Source organism: Salmo trutta, chromosome 8 (assembly GCF_901001165.1).
Source record: "Salmo trutta chromosome 8, fSalTru1.1, whole genome shotgun sequence".
Classification (NCBI taxonomy): Eukaryota; Metazoa; Chordata; class Actinopteri; order Salmoniformes; family Salmonidae; genus Salmo; species Salmo trutta.
In genome coordinates this window covers 50,287,522-50,309,104 of record NC_042964.1, presented here as the reverse complement: position 1 = coordinate 50,309,104, position 21,583 = coordinate 50,287,522, and the positions used below count along the sequence as shown (strand labels likewise).

The following is a 21,583-nucleotide window of genomic DNA, read 5'->3' as shown; positions in this document are numbered from 1 at the left end:
CTCTTGATCCACCTTTACCTTAAGTGAATGGAAAGCCATCCAGAATGGTTTCATCAAAGAATTCATCAAAGAGGAAAACTGCTTCCTCAATATCTTTCCGAGCCTCACTCCACCCTCGGAAAAATCTAAAATATGCCATTCCTCTGGAGTTTCTATTGCAAACCCGAAGCTTCTCTCTGGTATCTGTATAGAGGTATCCCCCGTTACTGCCTTGAGTTGGATTCAAAGCCAAATGACACAGGACTACAGCTGTTTTCCATAGCATTACAGCTCCATATAAGCTGTCGTTTCCATTTATATGATGAATACCCTCGTCCCCCTCTAAAAACAGGTCTATAATGGAAAACACAAGCCTCTGCCAGTACACATTTTATTTTCCCATCATTCATTTGTTAGCCACAAATTGCAACGGGGACATCAGGTATCATTAGATTGAAGAAATATAAACAGATTTCTCCACCAATCCAAAATGAGAAAGCTGCATTTCTCAGATGCTAATTTGCCTCCATGTTATTCCGTTATTTCCTTCCAGAATAGTTGTCAGAATGACATGCAGCGCCGCAATTCCCTTTGAGCTTGGCTAATGAAGAGCCAGTGAGCCACTACTTTGGTGACCTCTCCGATGAACTCAGTCACACACCACTATTAAACTCTTCCTGTCTGTGTCAACAAGTGTATATATTGCCAGGTTGGTTTCCTTCAAAAAAGCATTTACTAGAAATGAGCAATTAACAAAACGTAGCCAGATGTTGGAAGTGTCTAAGGTACCGTTCTCGCTTGATTGGAGCAAAATGCTATTCATAGCCAACTGGCAGGGAGCTTTAAAAGGAGCTAGTGCAATGTGCTCTCAGAGAAGACGTGTTTTGGGGATGGAGGATGAGCAGTTGTAGACTGGTCTCCTAGACATGCATAGGCACTGCAATTACCGCAAACACGTCTGTTATATTGAAATATTTTACATATGATGAACTAGGCTACGCATTTTTTATTATATGCCAGCATATTTACATAAATTGTTAAAATATTTCAATTTTTACATATTTTATAAATAAGTATACCACACTATAAGAATAATTAGTATATGTTATGCTAATAAATAAGTATATGCTACCCATCTTATCTTATACAGGCCTACTAGTTGAGTACAATGACAATCCAAAAGTAATCATGCCTTGATCTCTCAATTAATCTGAGGTGCAAAGCCGGTTCGGCGGCCCCCCTAGCCACGGTACTAGACACCAGAGAGAGAGAGTCCTGAATATGTGAAGGGGCAAAATTAGAAAATCACATCCAATTAACATATCCAACTGAGCCCCTGCAGTCCCTCAGGAGTGTGTCAATGAGATTCAAAATGGCACCTTTCCGTCGCCTCAAAAAAAATCCATTAGTGTAGACATGGTCATGTTTAATGTGATAAACCAGGCGCCGCTAATTTCGACAAGGCTTTGATAATGTCACCCTTCCCTTGTGCCAGGCTGTTCTTTCTCCATTTCTCTCTCTCTCTGTTCTCACTCACTCTCTCTCTCTCCATCATTCCCTTTATGCTAGCAGTAACCTGGCTAGCCAGAAGCTTGTCTGACTACTAGGTAGTGTCTGGCTGACGGCTCCAGTCGCTGAGGGGGGAGTCTGACCTGTGGTGAAGCAGCAATGGGATTCCGGTGTGCCACGACTGCCCTGAGATCTGGGCCAGTGTCTTTTTCATACTGATCCCTGCAGGAAATGGATGGATGCCTGCTCAATGTAATAAAACTCTCCATGTGAGTCACCTAACTGTATGATAGTTGAATGGTCTATTACTGATCAATAACAAGTCAAAGCTTTCTGTAAAGAGATCAACTATTCAGTAACTACAAACGTATTTTGGAGTAGTTGCTGGACACGTTAGGGATCGTTGTCTTAGTATTAGATATCGATGCAAATCTTCCTTGCATGTTCAATTCTGGACATGCATTTCAATATCCATTAAAGCAGAGAAGACAGGAATCAGACAGCCAAGTAGAGCTTTTCCGATACAGTGAGCAAAGCAAAAACAAGGGTTGGACCTAAGGTATGCCAACTCACTCTTCCCTGTGACCCTGTAGAAGACAACTACAAAACAGACAGATGAGCGGAATAAAACCCACAAATGATTGACATGTGAAAAAAGGTACCAGAGGATTTGTGATCTGAGTGTTTCTAAAAGGGATTCCTCCTGTATTCTATCGGCCCTGTCCATCTCCGGGGCATGGGAAGCGGTTCGCAACCCTGTGATCTGTTGAGCATGTTGGGAGGAAATGGATATTGTGTGGTTCTGCCCAGACCTTGTTTGTCGTGACCTTGAGAGTTCTTCCCATGGCTGAACTGGGCCCTGTGAAATGTACAGCTGACCACAGGCGCTGCCCGGGCCAGAAAACGTCTCCCAAACTGTGGGATGTTCTTACACTTTAGTGCTTCCTTTGCAAACCCTTTCCCACTGCATAAGGAATTGGACATATCTATTACTTTCTTGCGGTCTCTTCCTCTCTCCGTCTCCCTCTCCCTCCAAGTATTACAGACAGCTACAGAGGCTTACACAAGTAATACCAACAACAATCTCTGACAGAGAATACACAAGTGCACCGTTGGGATGTTGCTACAGCCGGCGATATGCAGCAGTTCATCAGTGGAGGTGCCAAAAATACCCCATCAATCCCAGGCCAAGCAAGCACAGCTCCTCACACTGCTAGTGCGAGGAGGAGGCAGCAGCGCCCCAGCTGTGCAGCTTATTATAGACCATGACTCCCTGGAGCGTCTACATCAGGCCACGGAGGCACCGGCTCAGGGATAAGCTAGCTACTGTAGAAGACACAGTGTACAGTCGTGAACAAAGATTTTGAGAATGACACAAATATGCATTTTCACAAAGTTTGCTGCTTCAGTGTCTTTAGATATTTTTGTCAGATGTTACTATGGAATACTGAAGTATAATTACAAGCATTTCATAAGTGTCAAAGGCTTTTATTGACAGTTACATGGAGTTGATGCAAAGAGTCAATATTTGCAGTGTTGACCCTTCTTTTTCAAGACCTCTGCAATCTGCCCTGGCATGCTGTCAATTAACTTCTGGGCCACATCCTGATTGATGGCAGCCCATTCTTGCATAATCAATGCTTGGAGTTTGTCAGAATTTGTGGGTTTTTGTTTGTCCCACCCGCCTCTTGAGGATTGACCACAAGTTCTCAATGGGATTAAGGTCTGGGGAGTTTCCTGGCCATGGACCCAAAATATCGATGTTTTGTTCCCTGAGCCACTTAGTTATCACTTTTGCCTTATGGCAAGGTGCTCCATCATGCTGTTAAAGGCATTGTTCGTCACCAAACTGTTCCTGGAGGGTTGGGAGAAGTTGCTCTCGGAGGATGTGTTGGTACCATTCTTTATTCATGGCTGTGTTCTTAGGCAAAATTGTGAGTGAGCCCACTCCCTTGGCTGAGAAGCAACCCCACACATGAATGGTCTCAGGATGCTTTACTGTTGGCATGACACAGGACTGATGGTAGTGCTCACCTTGTCTTCTCCGGACAAGCTTTTTTCCGGATGCCCCAAACAATCGTAAAGGTGATTCATCAGAGAAAATGACTTTACCCCAGTCCTCAGCAGTCCAATCCCTGTACCTTTTGCAGAATATCAGTCTGTTCCTGATGTTTTTGCTGGAGAGAAGTGGCTTCTTTGCTGCCCTTCTTGACACCAGGCCATCCTCCAAAAGTCTTCGACTCACTTTGTGTGCAGATGCACTCACACCTGCCTGCTGCCATTCCTGAGCAAGCTCTGTACTGATGGTGCCCCGATCCAGCATCTGAATCAACTTTAGGAGACGGTCCTGGCGCTTGATGGACTTTCTTGGGCGCCCTGAAGCCTCCTTTTGTGGCAGGGCTGAAATGCAGTGGAAATGGTTTTGGGGGATTCAGTTCATTTGCATGGAAAAGAGGGACTTTGCAATTCATCTGATCACTCTTCATAACATTCTGGAGTATATGCAAATTGCCATCATACAAACTGAGGCAGCAGACTTGGTGAAAATGAATATTTGTGTCATTTTCAAACTTTTTGGCCACGACTGTAGAACATACTGTTCACGTATGATTGGTTGACTTCATTAGATCATTAAAAATACTAGGCTTGATCATAAACAGACACACAAAAGGGCATTGGTGTTCTGTTTCAGCTTGGGATTTCAGCGAGACGCCCAATAACCTGCCACAGGGTTGATCAATATCATATTGATAAGACATTCTGTAAGCCTACAGTAAGTTTTATCTCAGCAAGCAAAACTGGACAGAATGAAGTCATGATTACATCATTTCAACCAGGGACTTTTTTATGATGAATAGAATATGTAAAGACATCAGCTGATAGAATATCTTAAGTGTTATTCGCAAATACTTCAGTATAAAACTATTATCTGAAAAAAGTATTATCTATAAAATATTATTATTATTAACCAGTATAAAACTATTATCTGAAAATAGTTTTATAGATAATAGTTTTTTCAGATAATAGTTTTATCTGAAGAATTAAACTGGAATTAGTAAAAGGCTCAAGTAAGAGAAAAAAAACCTTTGGCTTCTTTGATGGCGTCAAGGACACTGTGTTGTCTTCACTCACAGTGCTCCTGGAGAAAAGGTTCACAAAGTCCTCATCTACATTTCTCACCTGTCAACTTGTCAAGTGTGACACGCATGACTGCCAACACCTGCTTCTTTTTCCCTACCAACATGTTTATCCAACACGTACATGCATGTTTCAGAGATTGGAAAAAAAATGGGGTGTGCCTCTGACTTGTAACGACTCAATCACAGAGCCTCTAGGGATAAAGCCCTATATCCAAGGTGAGAGATGGAGGAGGAAAGAGGATAAAGCCCTACAGTGAGGGAAAAAAGTATTTGATCTCCTGCTGATTTTGTACGTTTGCCCACTGACAAAGAAATGATCAGTCTATCATTTTAATGGTAGGTTTATTTGAACAGTGAGAGACAGAATAACAACAAAAAAATCCAGAAAAACGCATGTCGAAAACGTTATAAATTGTCTCTCACTGTTCAAATAAAACTACCATTAAAGTAATAGACTGATCATTTCTTTGTCAGTGGGCAAACGTACAAAATCAGCAGGGGATCAAATACTTTCTTCCCTCACTGTATATCCAAGGTAAGAGATGGAGGAGGAAAGAGGATAAAACCCTATATTCAAAGAGAGAGATGGAGGAGGAAAGAGAATAAAGCCCTATATCCAAAGAGAGAGATGGAGGAGGAAAGAGGATAAAGCCCTATATCCAAAGAGAGAGATGGTGGAGGAAAGAGGATAAAGCCCTGTATCCAAGGTGAGAGATGGAGGAGGAAAGAGGATAAAGCCCTATATTCAAGGTGAGAGATGGAGGAGGAAAGAGGATGAAGCCCTATATCCAAAGAGAGAGATGGAGGAGGAAAGAGGATAAAGCCCTATATCCAAGGAGAGAGATGGAGGAGGAAAGAGGATGAAGCCCTATATCCAAGGAGAGAAATGGAGGAGGAAAGAGGATAAAGCCCTATATCCAAAGAGAGAGATGAAGGAGGAAAGAGGATGAAGCCCTATATCCAAGGAGAGAGATGGAGGAGGAAAGAGGATGAAGCCCTATATCCAAGGAGAGAGATGGAGGAGGAAAGAGGATAAAGCCCTATATCCAAGGAGAGAGATGGAGGAGGAAAGAGGATGAAGCCCTATATCCAAGGAGAGAAATGGAGGAGGAAAGAGGATAAAGCCCTATATCCAAGGAGAGAGATGGAGGAGGAAAGAGGATTAAGCCCTATATCCAAGGAGAGAGATGGAGGAGGAAAGAGGATAAAGCCCTATATCCAAGGTGAGAAATGGAGGAGGAAAGAGGATAAAGCCCTATATCCAAGGAGAGAGATGGGGGAGGAAAGAGGATGAAGCCCTATATCCAAGGAGAGAGATGGAGGAGGAAAGAGGATAAAGCCCTATATCCAAGGAGAGAGATGGAGGAGGAAAGAGGATGAAGCCCTATATCCAAGGAGAGAGATGGAGGAGGAAAGAGGGGGAGGATCCCTTCTTTATGATTAGTTTCTAATCCGGGAGGATTGACACAAATACCTCTGAGATTAGAGATGTCTTGGTGGGAATGAAATCCGCTAGTGAGAGGGCCTGTCACCCAGTCGTCAGGATAATAGCCCCGGCGTACTGGTGCTACACTGGTGACGATTAATAATAACCGTTGACAAATCACCGCTAAATGTACGTAAATGCAAATGGAATTACACTCAACGCCGGCTCCAGGGTTGTGGGCCTTCGTTCTTGAACAGTGGCCTTCACTCTTACGAGGAGAGACTTCACAGGAGATGAGACGTGGGATTGTATGCAGGGATGAAACACGGGATAGCGCCGATGAGGAGAGACTTCACAGGAGATGAGACGTGGGATTGTATGCAGGGATGAAACACGGGATAGCGCCGATGAGGAGAGACTTCACAGGAGATGAGACGTGGGATTGTATGCAGGGATGAAACACGGGATAGCGCCGATGAGGAGAGACTTCACAGGAGATGAGACGTGGGATTGTATGCAGGGATGAAACACGGGATAGCGCCGATGAGGAGAGACTTCACAGGAGATGAGACGTGGGATTGTATGCAGGGATGAAACACGGGATAGCGCCGATGAGGAGAGACTTCACAGGAGATGAGACGTGGGATTGTATGCAGGGATGAAACACGGGATAGCGCCGATGAGGAGAGACTTCACAGGAGATGAGACGTGGGATTGTATGCAGGGATGAAACACGGGATAGCGCCGATGAGGAGAGACTTCACAGGAGATGAGACGTGGGATTGTATGCAGGGATGAAACACGGGATAGCGCCGATGAGGAGAGCGTCTTGTGAATAATGTATCAAAACAAAACTTCTTGGTTTTATTTCTCCTGTGGTTGGAGCCAGACTCCACCTGGGTGTATGAAGCTACAGATCAGTCACACAGATTGGTCTGACAGGACCAATCTGCATTCCAAAGTTAAAGGGTCAACATCAGACGAGAAGGCAGCCACATGCAATGCTCACACACATGCAGAGCATTGGAAGCAATGACCAAAGATGACTGTGTAGATCAAGGTTATGTAAGTGGACTGAGGCTGATCTTCATTTCGGGTGGGTGACTGGACACAAGATCTTTGCAGGTGTCCCTGTCACTTCGGTTTCATCAAGACCGGTGCCTTTATGGAGCGACCAATACACAAATTCGTCTTGCACTAGCTACTGTGCACTTTCCCACCTCCGAGAACTCTCTATGTTGAACACTGCCCCAAAACCTGTGAGTCACTTCTGACGGATCTAATTGTGACGATGGAGTCAGAGCACTGAGCAACCCAAAGTCACAAAACCACTCTCTGTGGGGTCTGGGTAACAGTGGTAGTCAGTCAACACCATTTCCTGTGAGGTCCGGGTAATAGTAGTAGTCACAGACACTGTTGACATCAAGAAAGCAGACAACACGAATTGCTAGGAAAACCTTTTGAAGTAGATTTAAGGGGAGAAAAGCTCTGTTAATTTGAGTTAACAACTATTTGTTCATTTGAGGAAACCTTGGGAAAATCTGCAAAGACATCATTCACCGATTCACCTGCATACTTCAGAAGCACAATGAACAATGAACGAATAACGTTTCACCGAGCGGAAAATGGCATTAGTCCCAAGGTAAACTATGGATCAGAATAAACCTGTTGGTGGAAAAGCCCACAGGCCACTGTCAGTCTCAGGTGTGGGAAAGATGTGCACCATTTCAAAAGAATGTACATCAGATCAGATCAGGTCAGGTGAGGTGACATGACAGCACTTCAGGCCTGTATTTTCTTAATGTGATAACATGAACAATTAGCACCAAGAGAAGCATGTCTTCATTGAGCTTCCTGCTTCTGTAAAACAGTTGTGGTAAGACAAAAGTGGTAGGAGCAGGGACAAGACTTGCAGAGCGGTAGTATTTCAAAGCATTTGTATCCTTACTGGTGAAGGGCACCATTTTTGACATACATTTACATTTTAGACATTTAGCAGACGCTCTTATCCAGAATGACTTACAGACTTACCTTAAGATAGCTAAGTGGGACAACCACATATCACAGTCATAGTAAGCACATTTTCCCTCAATAAAGTAGCTATCAGCAAAGTCAGTGGTAGTAGGGGTGAAAATGATTTCCGATACACTTTAAAGAGGTCGGGTTTCAGATGTTTTCAGAAGATGGGCAGGGACTCAGAGGGGAGCTAGTTCCCATTGGGGTACCAGGACAGGGGATATGGAAAATCTAAGTCAATATATTTAGACTTTTTTTCCGATCAGATATCGATATCATATCAATTTTATGAAAAACATTCTAACTGTGTGAATGCTTTTGCATTTTTTGTTCTTTTTCACAGCTTTGTGAAGTCCAGACAGCTGCTTGCTGATTGCCCATTGGGTCACGTGTGAATGTTCTGGGGGCCTAACCTACTGTACCCAACCAGTTTGTATACAATATGAAGCCCAGTGATGGCCCATCAGCAGGCAGTTAAGTATGCGTAATTGAGAACCTGTGAGAGGGTTTTGTTCCTGGACGAACGGTCATGTATGCTCTTTTTTAAGTGGTCGTGTCTTGAAACACTGTTCCACTCAGCTGAGCGGTGTCTTCTGCAGTGTCTTCTGCTCTTCTTCTAGCGGTCCCTGGATACATTGGAAATTCCATCTCTATGGAAAAAAATCTATTATTATACCTGTCTCAAAAACCTCTCATCCATCTGCATCAAATGACTACAGACCTGTCTCTCTTACCTCTATCTTGATTAAATCTCTTAGAAAGATCATCAAGACATACATCATCAACACCACCAGACACCTTCTTGACCCCCTCCAATTTGCACACCGGTCAGAGAGAGGAACAGATGAGGCCAACCTCTAGCTCTTACATCTGGTGAACATGCATTTGGAGGGCAGTAAAACCCATGTGTGTATCATGGTCACAGATTTCTCCTCAGCATTTAACACAATTAATCCATTGGTCCTCGCGGACAGACTGAGAGGAGACTTCGGACTTGATGCTATGCTTATCACATGGATCACCAACTTCCTAACTGATAGGTCTCAGCAGGTACGAGTTGGCAACACACTCTCTGAGGTGCGCACCACTTCAGATGGAACCCCCTACTTGACCTGCTGGTTTGGGAATATCAAAGTTGCATAGAAAAATAGGTTCTGAAAGATAGTCAGGACTTGCAGGAAAATCATGGGGCAGCAACAGCAGGAACTGTCATCTCTCTACCTGGGCAGAGCCCTCCAGAAGGCTAATAAAATAGTGGTTGACTCTTCCCATCCATTCCACTCCGAATACCAGCTCCTTCCCTCTGGATGCAGGTACAGACTACCGAAAGTTACAAAAAATAGGGCCAAGTACTCTTTTATTCCGAATGCAATTCTGCAACTTAACAAATGTTTGACTAATTGCACTTAGCACTTGCACTATGAAACAGCACTTACCCTGCCTATTTGTTTGTAAATATCCTTTGCTATTTATTTGATCTTTTTAGATGTTAAATGTTTTATGACTGCTGTAAGATGAATTGCCTCTGAGGACATTAACGTTTTCTGAATCTGATTTTACATAACAGTGATTAACAACAAGGATAAACTGATATCACGCTATGCCTTGTCATATGGATATCAAACTATATCGATCTCATATCTAATTATCGATATTGGTGCCCACCACTAATCCATACCTACAAAACCCACAGAGATAGACACAGTGGCAGTACTCCATCTTTTGGCTGGTATGAGCCTGCATGCGAGCCTGCATGCGTCCTCCTCTGACCCTCCCTGACTCCCGTTAAGAACACAGCTGCTCAGATAATCCTGTTATCTGTTATTAGAGGGATGGGGGGCAGCCATGCTTACAGAATGTTGATGCAGGTACACGAGAACCAGGGGGAACCAGCCAGCATCGTGCAGATTGGCGTTAATACAGAAAGGCTGTATCAAAGGTAATCTGTTTGGATATACTGCAGATTGATGGTAGGTGGGTGGGTGGGGGGGGGGGGGGGGGGGGTAGTGTTCTTTATCAATACACACATATCACAAATGTGCAAATTGTTTTTGACAGCTTGCTGGTGCTTTAATGGGAATTTGGTGGAGATTGTGATTCACACTTCTGGGGTGCATACTTACATGCCAATACGCTGTACATGCATATATAATGTTACCATCCACATGCTTCACACGTGCTGCATGCATGTATATTGCATGTAACATCATCCGTGTCCAGATAGGCTACCGTCTTGCCTACACACACAAACTTCATATGATTTCAGATCACAGGTGGAAGTCCCCTAGTAGGAAGTCTCCTAGTATTCAGCACTATGCAGAGGTTGTAATGCTATTCAACAGTACAGATGTCCACATTTTGACACCTGTAATGTTCGATAAACCATGACGTGACTTTTAGTTACCGGGCCATTCCAGCTGTCACGTCAACATTGAGTTCTGATGGTTTCATGACTCCCTTTCCAAAGTGCTGCTTTGGTTGTATGTGCTCTCTTGCACTTCGATTGAGAGAATACGCCTGTCAGGTTGAGGTTTACATGATTACCATTTAGATTGCCTGCTGTATTGGGTACAAATCGCTCTTTCTCTACAATGCAACGCCGATACATGTCGCCATGCTGGCCCAAATAATGGGATTTCAATTTAACAATATACGACCCTGGTTTGGGATATGTTCGTCTTTACAACGCAGCGATATTTCAGGGAAATCGGCGAGGCACATTCCATACCGCAAAGAGAGGCTTGAATGAATGTTTATGGTACCCATAGACATTCCATACAGGCCGGGGCAATGCATTTGAATTCCCCCTCCGACTGTAACCCCTCTTATAGCTGTGTGATTTAATACAGGGACCTAATAGGTATAGTGTGGCTGTATCTCAGTGGCTGCACAATCAATGGGGAAATTCAAGCCGGCAGGGGAAGCAATCTCATCTGGGAGACGTGCAGCACCAGATAAAGAGAGCTTGCCATTAACTACACCGAGTGCGGGTGAGATGGATACAATTCCTGATGGTATCACAGGATTGTGAGGGATTCAGATTCGGTGGCTCTCATCGTGGCCCAGTTGGTGTGGCATCACAGGGGGGATCATTATACACTACATCCCCATTGTCCTGCCCGGGGTTATGAGATAAATAGGACAGCCGAGAGCAAATATTTTAAGATCATATGGGATCCCTGATAGCAGGGGCGCAACTTTCACTGGGTATGGGGGGGGGGGGGGGGACGACATATCCCCCCACATTCTGAAATTGCATTTTTGTCCCCTCGGTTTTATCAATGGAATGTGATACAAGACAAGGCAGTGGTGTGCTTTAATTAAGACCATGTGGATGCCTCAGAGCGGTCAGGTAGGCTGGTTGGAGGGTTTATCAGACAAAAAAATATTATTATTACAGTATGCCCCCCCACTTCTAAAACCAAAGTTGCGCCCCTGCCTGATAGTAAATGGAATCATCCTCTCTCTAGAACACTGTGTCGATGGTGACATGGAAAGGATGTAGTTTGGCCACTGCAATGAGATTCAGAACCAGTAGGTATCAAATCAAACCTGGGTTGGCTTTCTTTAATTAGCTATGATTGTTCTCTCCTGGTGCAAAGGAACCAATGGAATGGTCCAGAAAGTGTCCACCATGTCCGTCTAGCACTCCAGGCAGACTCAATGAAACTCTCAGATATGTGAAAGAGAATTTGAACCCTAGTCTCTGTCTAATATCAAGAATAATGCACAATCCAATAAAGCTCAATTCATCATAGTTCACATGAACAGCAACACTGTGGAACAGTGACTCAGCCTAATGCTTTTCATCAATGATGACTGGTGTCGTCCTGGTTCTAAATTGGACTAATGGTCTTTGAGGATCCAGAGTCCCTGTTTCAGCACTTCAAATGCTACAGAACACCTGGCCAACTGCATTTTAAAAGACTTTAACGAGACAACAGATGTGTGGCCGTCCACAAAGAGACGACCACATCTGATCTCATCCTTCCCCATCAGCCACTTTCTCAGCAGCCAGCGCCTTAAAGAGAAGCAGAGAGTCGAGAGACTAACACGAGCTCCGTTAAGTACAGTAGCGCCATCGCTCTGGGGTGCAACCAAAGACTTTCCCTGAGTTTCATAAAATGCCAATGTCATTGAGTTCGTTCCTCCCTCTTTCTTTGTCTTTCTCTCTCTCTCGGACCAGGGCCCACTCTCCACTCTAGTCTCTGCAGCTCTGTGGCGGGGGAGGGGGGCTGCTTCGTGAGCGTCTCGCCCGTGACTCTGTCGTGTTTTGACATGTTTTCGCTCAGACTTTATTCTGTGGTAGCAGCCCACTAATACCACATGGAATGAGCTGCCGAGCCATAACGGGGTCAAGTGGCGTGAGGAGGACGAGGCTGGGGGTGCCGTGCGGCTCCTTAGTGCTGATAGCGCCGCCGAAGAGGCGACTCGGCATAATCTGTGAGCGAGCGTGCTGCCGCGAGCTACCTGGGACTTGAGGTCGAGAGGGTTCATCTCATCGACACTGTTGCACATCTGGGAAAGGCAACGCTGGTGGAACAGATTTAGAGATTGAGTCAACACATACACCTGCTTGGGACTAACAGGGATGTATGCAAAACAGTGACTCTACTACCAACTGTTTTCTACCGTTTGGTACTGCTTCTGTCATCAATGATTTACACATTATCTTAAATGATTAGCATTATCTGCCCAGTAGATTAGATTAGATTGCGCAAGCTGTTCTTGTACTTGACATTTCTTCTTTGAACAGCCAGTAACAAATACTACCGAATGTGCTATCAAACTGCCACACACACACACACAACTAATAGGGCGAATGCTTGTAAAAACCAGCAAATACAGCAATCTGAATAGGACTTTACAAGCCCAACTGCGTCAAAGGAAATGGTCGTTATGCAAAGCGTTATCCATCTCTCACTCAGGGTCATAGATGGTATGTCAGTTATGAGGGAACCATAATCAACCTCCAAGTATCCTCACAGTGATTTTACAAGACGCCCTATAAATGACCAGTCCCATGAAACAAAACACCCCTCCGTCTTTGACATCGAATAAAACCCCCATTTCAAATCTCTACCACTAGCCCATCTCACACACAAACACTAGGTGTTACGACAACCAAACAAGTTAGTGTTACAGCATGGCTCGCATTGCCAGGAAGTGTAGTCAGCTACTCACACAACCATCGCCTACACAATAGCAGGTGGACTTCCTGGGGTAGATGAACCCTCCTGATGGAGGCTGTCTGCGTGACAGGGGTGGTAGATGAGTTCTGTCGCCTGTCACTCTCCAGTCTCCCCCTGTCGGCCCTGCTCTGTATGCGTGGCAGGCAGGTGCTCTGACTGGCAGGTCCCCGTCCGCAGCCAGTCTCCATCAGGCCTGAGGGGTTGGCGGGCAGAATCATGGGCTCATTAGTTCCATGTCATTCTCCACGGGGGCACAGCTAATTGAGAGCAGGTGTGTACAACAGAGTCCACTGTGTCTCCGCACCAATTTGTCCACCTAATGGGATTTTGAGAGGGCGGGGTGTACCATAATGAAGGTGAGGGGGTCTATTTTCTATTTTTGATTAAACTGGTGCGACCCGAAAAAAGCCATCCAAAGACTAAATACACTGTATTAGCCTTGGCGGTTGCGTTTGTTGATAGAACACTGCAAATGTGGACACGACTGAGAGCCCTAATCATTTACATTGAAAGCGCATGACTCTAACCGAAGCTGTGCACTCACCGGCAATTCAATTCATTACACACAGTGTGGTATTCTCCGCGGCCTTTCTATTGGGAACTCAGTATATGGACGGCAAAGACCTGCCAACAAGGGAACCTTTCAAATCGGCCTCGCCATGTTGGTCGATTTCTCAGCAAAGTGGTAAACAAGATGAAAATATTTGATAAACATTTTTACCATAGCAGTAGGGGGAGGAGGGGCAATGAGGAATTGAAGAAGCGGGGGATTCCCATGGAGCTGTTTTCAAAATGGAGACCCTAAACTGTGCATATTTGACGGCATAACCAGTAGGAGTGTACCAAGGTTGATTAGGCTAGCTAGCTCGTTAATGACAAGACCCTTAGGCATACCCTCTGTATCAACAACAACACCATGATACTCACCGTATGAACAGACCCTGCTTATTGTAGATGGTATGATGTCCATGTCCGCCCAAAATATTGATGAGGCGTCCTAAATCATTGACTATGTGGCTTCACATAACATCAAAGGCTGGATCAATGAACATCTCTGTAAGCTGTGCTGGGCTGTAGACCCCAAAGACCAGAGTGTGGTGTGAACAATGTCTAGAATCTGCAAAATAAACCAACACCCCAAATGTAATGGACATTCACTGAGCCAGATCTTTTGGAACAACTGCTATGTATGCTCTGTACAATAGATCCGTTCCCAACACGCTTACAAAGACACGTTAGAACATCTGCATTGGAATGTGGCGTGTCAATTATTTATATATGTGCTGCGTATTCTCACAAACTGTCATCCGTTCTCCTCTGTTCTGACATTAACATGTAGATCTGATTTGGACAGATTCAGAAAATAGAAAATAACACTATCTAAATTATTCACTGCTCATTTACAAGCTCCGGGGCCACAGTTGAAAAAAAACCCAGTCCTTGATAGATTAGTTACCACAGGGGGCTAGGCAGCTAATTTTGACAGGGTTCGGAGATAGCTCCCTCCCCCGTGGGCCTATAGATGCACAAGTGTAACACATCGGTGTGTGAGAGCCTGGAGGGCTGGCTCTGGAATCCACTTAAATTCCAACTTGACTAGACCTCAAAAAGGCTACTGCTCAAGAGAAATAAGAAAAAGCCAAGAGGCATTCTAGTAGAGCAACGAGCCCCCTGATGATTGGTGGTAGACTGCGTCCCCTATTCCCTACATAGTGCACTACTTTTGACCACGGGACCTGGTGAAAGTAGTGCACTATATTGGGACTAGAGTGCCTTTTGGGAAGCAGCCGTAGACGTACAACCAACCCTTAGGTCGCACACAGTCGCCACCCAGAGCCAATCAGATGCTTTAATCATTATCCCTGGGGTGGGGTGAGCTTCACATCAGAGATTAGGTCGGATGGAGAAGGATGGAGAGAGAGGGAGAGAGAGGGATGGAGAGGGAGAGAGGGATGGAGAGGGAGAGAGAGAGAGAGAGGGAGAGAGAAGGAGGGAGAGAGACAGATGGAGAAGGATGGAGAGAGAGAGATGGAGAGAGAGGGATGGAGAGGGATAGAGACAGATGGAGAAGGATGGAGAAAGAGAGATGGATGGAGAGAGATGGAGAGGGAGAGAGAGATGGAGAGGGATGGAGAGAGAGAGAGATGGAGAGGGAGAGAGACAGATGGAGAAGGATGGAGAGAGAGATGGAGAGAGAGGGATGGAGAGAGAGAGATGGAGAGGGAGAGACAGATGGAGAAGGATGGAGAGAGAGAGAGATGGAGAGAGAGGGATGGAGAGAGAGGGATGGAGAGGGAGAGAGACAGATGGAGAAGGATGGAGAGAGAGATGGATGGAGAAGGATGGAGAGAGAGAGATGGAGAAGGATGGAGAGGGAGAGATGGAGAAGGATGGAGAAGGATGGAGAGGGAGAGACAGATGGAGAAGGATGGAGAGGGAGAGAGATGGATGGAGAAGGATGGAGAGGGAGAGGGACGGATGTAGAAAGGATGGAGAGAGGGATGGAGAGGGAGAGAGAGGGATGGAGAGGGAGAGAGAAGGATAGAGAAGGATGGAGAGGGAGAGAGATGATGGAGGATGGAGAGAGAGGGATGTAGAGGGAGAGAGATGGATGGAGAGAGCGAGAGATGGATGGAGAAGGATGGAGAGAGAGGGAAGGAGAAGGATGGAGAGGGAGGGAAGGAGAAGGATGGAGAGGGAGGGAAGGAGAGGGAGAGAGACGGATGGAGAAAGGATGAAGGAAGGAAAAAAAGAGAGCGAGAGAAAGCACACACACACAGTGAGTGTTCCAGAGAGAGAGAGGGCATCATCATGCGCTGGGTATCACTGGGGTATCAGCCGTGGGGCTTGATCATCTCCATTCACACTATGACCCAGTGAGGTGTGTACCAAGCCTTCTGCTGGCAGCCTGCCCCCTCCCTTTGGCAGAGTATTCTGCCAAAGGGAGTACGCTGCCCACTGCCAAAGTTCTGCAACTACTCTCCTTTTAAACCCTCCCTTAAACAACACCACTGCCACGTCATCTCTACTGGTGTATTCAGCCTTACACTAATAGTCAGGAGTGATAGACCTTAATATGATAGTCAGTCTACAGTCTATTTGTGAAAAGGGGATTAAAAAGCCCATTAAGTAAGCATTTCACTGTTAGTCTACACCTGTTGTTAAAAAAGCATGTGACAAATACAATTTGATTGATTGATCATTATTTTTCCGCACAGAGCAACATGGTTCTGTCCCAAATGGTACCCTATTCCAATATAGTGCACTACTATAGTGCACTACTATGGGCTATGGGCCCTGGTCAAAAGCAGTGCACTAAATAGGGAATATGGTGCCATTTGGGACGTAGACTGTGCCTCTGAAGTAGCAACCCACAAAGGCAGACGTAGCAGCTCTGATAAGTGGTTCTGGGGCCCCAACAATCAACCAATCGTGACAAGCCTTTTCAGACTGGTAATGTACAGTCAGATACCAATACATCTAGAGAGAGAAAAGTAACGAATGCTTGGGTTGAGGGTCTGCCTGGCCTGCACAACTATTCAACTCCATTTTGTCAAGTGAGAATCCAAATATCACTGAAATTTAAAACATGGAATCTCTGGCTTAAAATTACATTTTTCCATTCCAGGAGCAAAAATGACTTATCTCTTGGCATGGCAAACTTTTTCAAACCAAACTGCGAGCAAGTATGAATATTTAACATCACCCTTTTCCCATTGGCTCTCCCCTTGCATGCTGGCATTCGAAGAAGGCTCCATTAACCAGAAATCTGCCTCCATTTTGTTTTTGAAAACAAGCAGATTTAAAAGTTCAAGAGAGATTATCCTGATCGATATTGGCCTGGTCAAAGTCAGTCTACCGTCAAGTGTTTGCTTTGTATTTATGTTCTTGTTTAGTCTTCATTTACCTCAAAGGGTCCTGTTGCTTTTTTTCGAATGACGTTCAATGTGCTAAGCCAGTTATGGACTTATATAAGAATAATCAAAGTTAATGGCTGAACTGTTCACTCCCTTCAGAGGAATTGAAGAATATATGGGTGATTCTTAAGAACGTGATTTTTTCAATATTTTCTCTCTGCAAGTCTTTCTTTGTTCTCTAATGAGACCATTTCCATCTTCAATACGCCTCAAGTTCTGAGAATAACTAAGGCGGCATGCACCCACACACCCTCCCACACCCACACACAATACTGTTGTACTACTAAAGGTCAAATGTAAACGCTCCTCACAGGAGGCTGTGGGCCTAAAATGGAAAAAGAATGAAGCTCCATGTCCTTTCATGAGATGATAATAGTGCCACAAACGTCAGATCTGATGTACGACCGCACGTCTCCTGCACTCTGATGTTCCGGGCAGGAGAATAATTGCGCTTATCGGCAGCCCTTGGATAGCAGGAATCAGGTCAGGGGTAGCTGTCCAAATTGGGCCCCATACTGTGAGACGCGCTCCCGCTGTGTGTGTGTGTGTGTGTGTGTGTGTGAGAGAGTGAGTGAGTGAGTGAGTGAGTGAGTGAGTGAGTGAGTGAGTGAGTGAGTGAGTGAGTGAGTGAGTGAGTGAGTGAGTGAGTGCGTGAGTGCGTGAGTGCGTGAGTGCGTGAGTGCGTGAGAGAGAGAGAGACCACACGGATAGCCTCAGCTCTAACTATCTACTCTGTAAAACTGAAGAGGAGTGGGAGAGTGGATACCATATTGTTTTCTGTAGTAACTATGTCTTTTTTATGCTAGTCCCAGAGTATTTAACATAAAAGGCTGCTGCTCAAACCGTGTGTAAATATGTATTCCCAGGTGGCGGGGAGAGTTCTGCCCAGAGAGATGCCAGACAAACTGAAATGAAAGACTGTAGGGGCTAGGGGGGAACAGAACAGGCATCCTACCCATTTCCCCCAGTTTATAAATAACTAAGATAAGGCAACAGACAAGAGGTATAGCCAAACAAGCCGCTGGGATTTGGATCACAAAACAACTAGACATTGGCGTCTTGGTGAAACAACAAAGACAAATATACATTTGGTTGGTCTTCCCTCCACATTGAGGATTAAAACACTTGTTAATGGCACTGTTTAGTGTTCCCCCTGCATTTAGGATTAAAACACTTGTTAATGGCACTGTTAAGTGTTCCCCTGCATTGAGGACAATCCCACTTGTTAATGGCACTGTTAAGTGTTCCCCTGCATTGAGGATTATCCCACTTGTTAATGGAACTGTTAAGTGTTCCACCTGCATTGAGGATTATCCCACTTGTTAATGGAACTGTTTAGTGTTCCCTCCGCATTGAGGATTATCCCACTTGTTAATGGAACTGTTAAGTGTTCACCCTGCATTGAGGATTATCCCACTTGTTAATGGAACTGTTAAGTGTTCCACCTGCATTGAGGATTATCCCACTTGTTAATGGAACTGTTTAGTGTTCCCTCCGCATTGAGGATTATCCCACTTGTTAATGGAACTGTTTAGTGTTCCCTCCACATTGAGGATTATCCCACTTGTTAATGGAACTGTTTAGTGTTCCCTCCGCATTGAGGATTATCCCACTTGTTAATGGAACTGTTTAGTGTTCCCTCCGCATTGAGGACTATCCCACTTGTTAATGGAACTGTTTAGTGTTCCCTCCGCATTGAGGATTATCCCACTTGTTAATGGCACTGTTTAGTGTTCCCTCCACATTGAGGATTATCCCACTTGTTAATGGAACTGTTTAGTGTTCCCTCCGCATTGAGGATTATCCCACTTGTTAATGGCACTGTTTAGTGTTCCCTCCACATTGAGGATTATCCCACTTGTTAATGGAACTGTTTAGTGTTCCCTCCGCATTGAGGATTATCTCACTTGTTAATGGAACTGTTTAGTGTTCCCTCCACATTGAGGACTATCCCACTTGTTAATGGAACTGTTTAGTGTTCCCTCCGCATTGAGGATTATCTCACTTGTTAATGGCACTGTTTAGTGTTCCCTCCGCATTGAGGATTATCCCACTTGTTAATGGAACTGTTTAGTGTTCCCTCCACATTGAGGACTATCATACTTGTTAATGGAACTGTTTAGTGTTCCCTCCACATTGAGGATTATCCCACTTGTTAATGGAACTGTTTAGTGTTCCCTCCACATTGAGGATTATCCCACTTGTTAATGGAACTGTTTAGTGTTCCCTCCGCATTGAGGATTATCCCACTTGTTAATGGAACGGTTTAGTGTTCCCCTGCATTGAGGATTATCCCACTTGTTAATGAACTGTTTAGTGTTCCCTCCACATTGAGGACTATCCCACTTGTTAATGGAACTGTTTAGTGTTCCCTCCACATTGAGGATTATCCCACTTGTTAATGGAACTGTTTAGTGTTCCCTCCACATTGAGGATTATCCCACTTGTTAATGGAACTGTTTAGTGTTCCCTCCGCATTGAGGATTATCCCACTTGTTAATGGAACTGTTTAGTGTTCCCCCTGCATTGAGGATTATCCCACTTGTTAATGGACTGTTTAGTCTTCCCTCCACATTGAGGATTATCCCACTTGTTAATGGACCTGTTTGGTCTTCCCTCCACATTGAGGATTATCCCACTTGTTAATGGGACTGTTTAGTGTTCCCCTGCATTGAGGATTATCCCACTTGTTAATGGAACTGTTTAGTGTTCCCTCCGCATTGAGGATTATCCCACTTGTTAATGGAACTGTTTAGTGTTCCCTCCACATTGAGGATTATCCCACTTGTTAATGGAACTGTTTAGTGTTCCCTCCACATTGAGGACTATCCCACTTGTTAATGGAACTGTTTAGTGTTCCCTCCACATTGAGGATTATCCCACTTGTTAATGGAACTGTTTAGTGTTCCCTCCACATTGAGGACTATCCCACTTGTTAATGGACTGTTTAGTGTTCCCTCCACATTGAGGATTATCCCACTTGTTAATGGAACTGTTTAGTGTTCCCTCCACATTGAGGATTATCCCACTTGTTAATGAACTGTTTAGTGTTCCCCTGCATTGAGGATTATCCCACTTGTTAATGGGACTGTTTAGTGTTCCCCTGCATTGAGGATTATCCCACTTGTTAATGGAACTGTTTAGTGTTCCCCTGCATTGAGGATTATCCCACTTGTTAATGGAACTGTTTAGTGTTCCCTCCACATTGAGGATTATCCCACTTGTTAATGAACTGTTTAGTGTTCCCTCCGCATTGAGGATTATCCCACTTGTTAATGGAACTGTTTTAAAACAAAGCAGGATAGACGTGTGCACAAAAAATTGTTTGGATGGCTCCAACGGGAATCGAAACCACAACACTGACTTTGCAAGCACACTGCTCTTCCAAGTGAGCCAGACAGGACCACTCACAGCAGGAGAGAAGCACACTGCTCTACCAAGTGAGCCAGACAGGACCACTCACAGCAGGAGAGATGCACACTGCTCTACCAAGTGAGCCAGACAGGACCACTCACAGCAGGAGAGATGCACACTGCTCTACCAAGTGAGCCAGACAGGACCACTCACAGCAGGAGAGATGCACACTGCTCTACCAAGTGAGCCAGACAGGACCACTCACAGCAGGAGAGATGCACACTGCTCTACCAAGTGAGCCAGACAGGACCACTCACAGCAGGAGAGATGCACACTGCTCTACCAAGTGAGCCAGACAGGACCACTCACAGCAGGAGAGATGCGCACTGCTCTACCAAGTGAGCCAGACAGGACCACTCACATCAGGAGAGATGCATACTGCTCTACCAAGTGAGCCAGACAGGACCACTCACATCAGGAGAGATGCACACTGCTCTACCAAGTGAGCCAGACAGGACCAGACAAAGCAGGAGAGATTAAAGAAGGTGATGTTGATCCTACCTTCTTCTGGTCTTCCAGCTTTTGACTGGTCGTCTTCTTGCCATGCTTGCTGGCCTCCGATGGTACATCCATCCCTGGTTCCAAACAAGAATAAACTCCAGGGATAGTGAGAAAAGACAAGCCAGTACAAAAAATGTAAAAGTAATGGGACCGAGGAGGGCTGGGGTGGGGGGCTACAGTTGGCCGGAGGTGCGGGCCTGTGTCCGGCTCACACCATTACTCGGACACAGGGGATCCATGGAGCAGCTGGTGGTTGGTGGGACTAAATGAGATGGGGAGAGGGATAGGGGGAGAGGAGGAAGGATAGGGGGAGGGGGAGGGACAGGGGAAGAGGAGGCGGCGATTTCAGAGAGTAGGAACGCTGCCCCGGGGCTACCCAGAGAAGCACATCGCGGTCAGCGAGGCGAAAACACTGACATCCTCACACACGAAGATCCCCAACTTGCAGGTCGGCGTTTTCCACCCAGATAATCCTTGTTCGGTGCTCTT

At 45.2% G+C, this 21,583-nt stretch overlaps 1 protein-coding gene across 1 annotated transcript in view; it reads right to left on the bottom strand.

Moving 5' to 3' along the window:
* Positions 1-21,222, bottom strand: part of LOC115199164 (neuron navigator 3) — a 389,962-nt gene extending 368,740 nt beyond the window's left edge. Inside the window, exon 1 of the mRNA XM_029761788.1 lies at positions 21,095-21,222. Within this exon, the coding sequence (XP_029617648.1) occupies positions 21,095-21,166 (72 nt within the window). The 5' untranslated portion in view covers positions 21,167-21,222. The remainder of the gene's footprint in view (positions 1-21,094) is intronic.
* Positions 21,223-21,583: the final 361 nt, after the last annotated feature.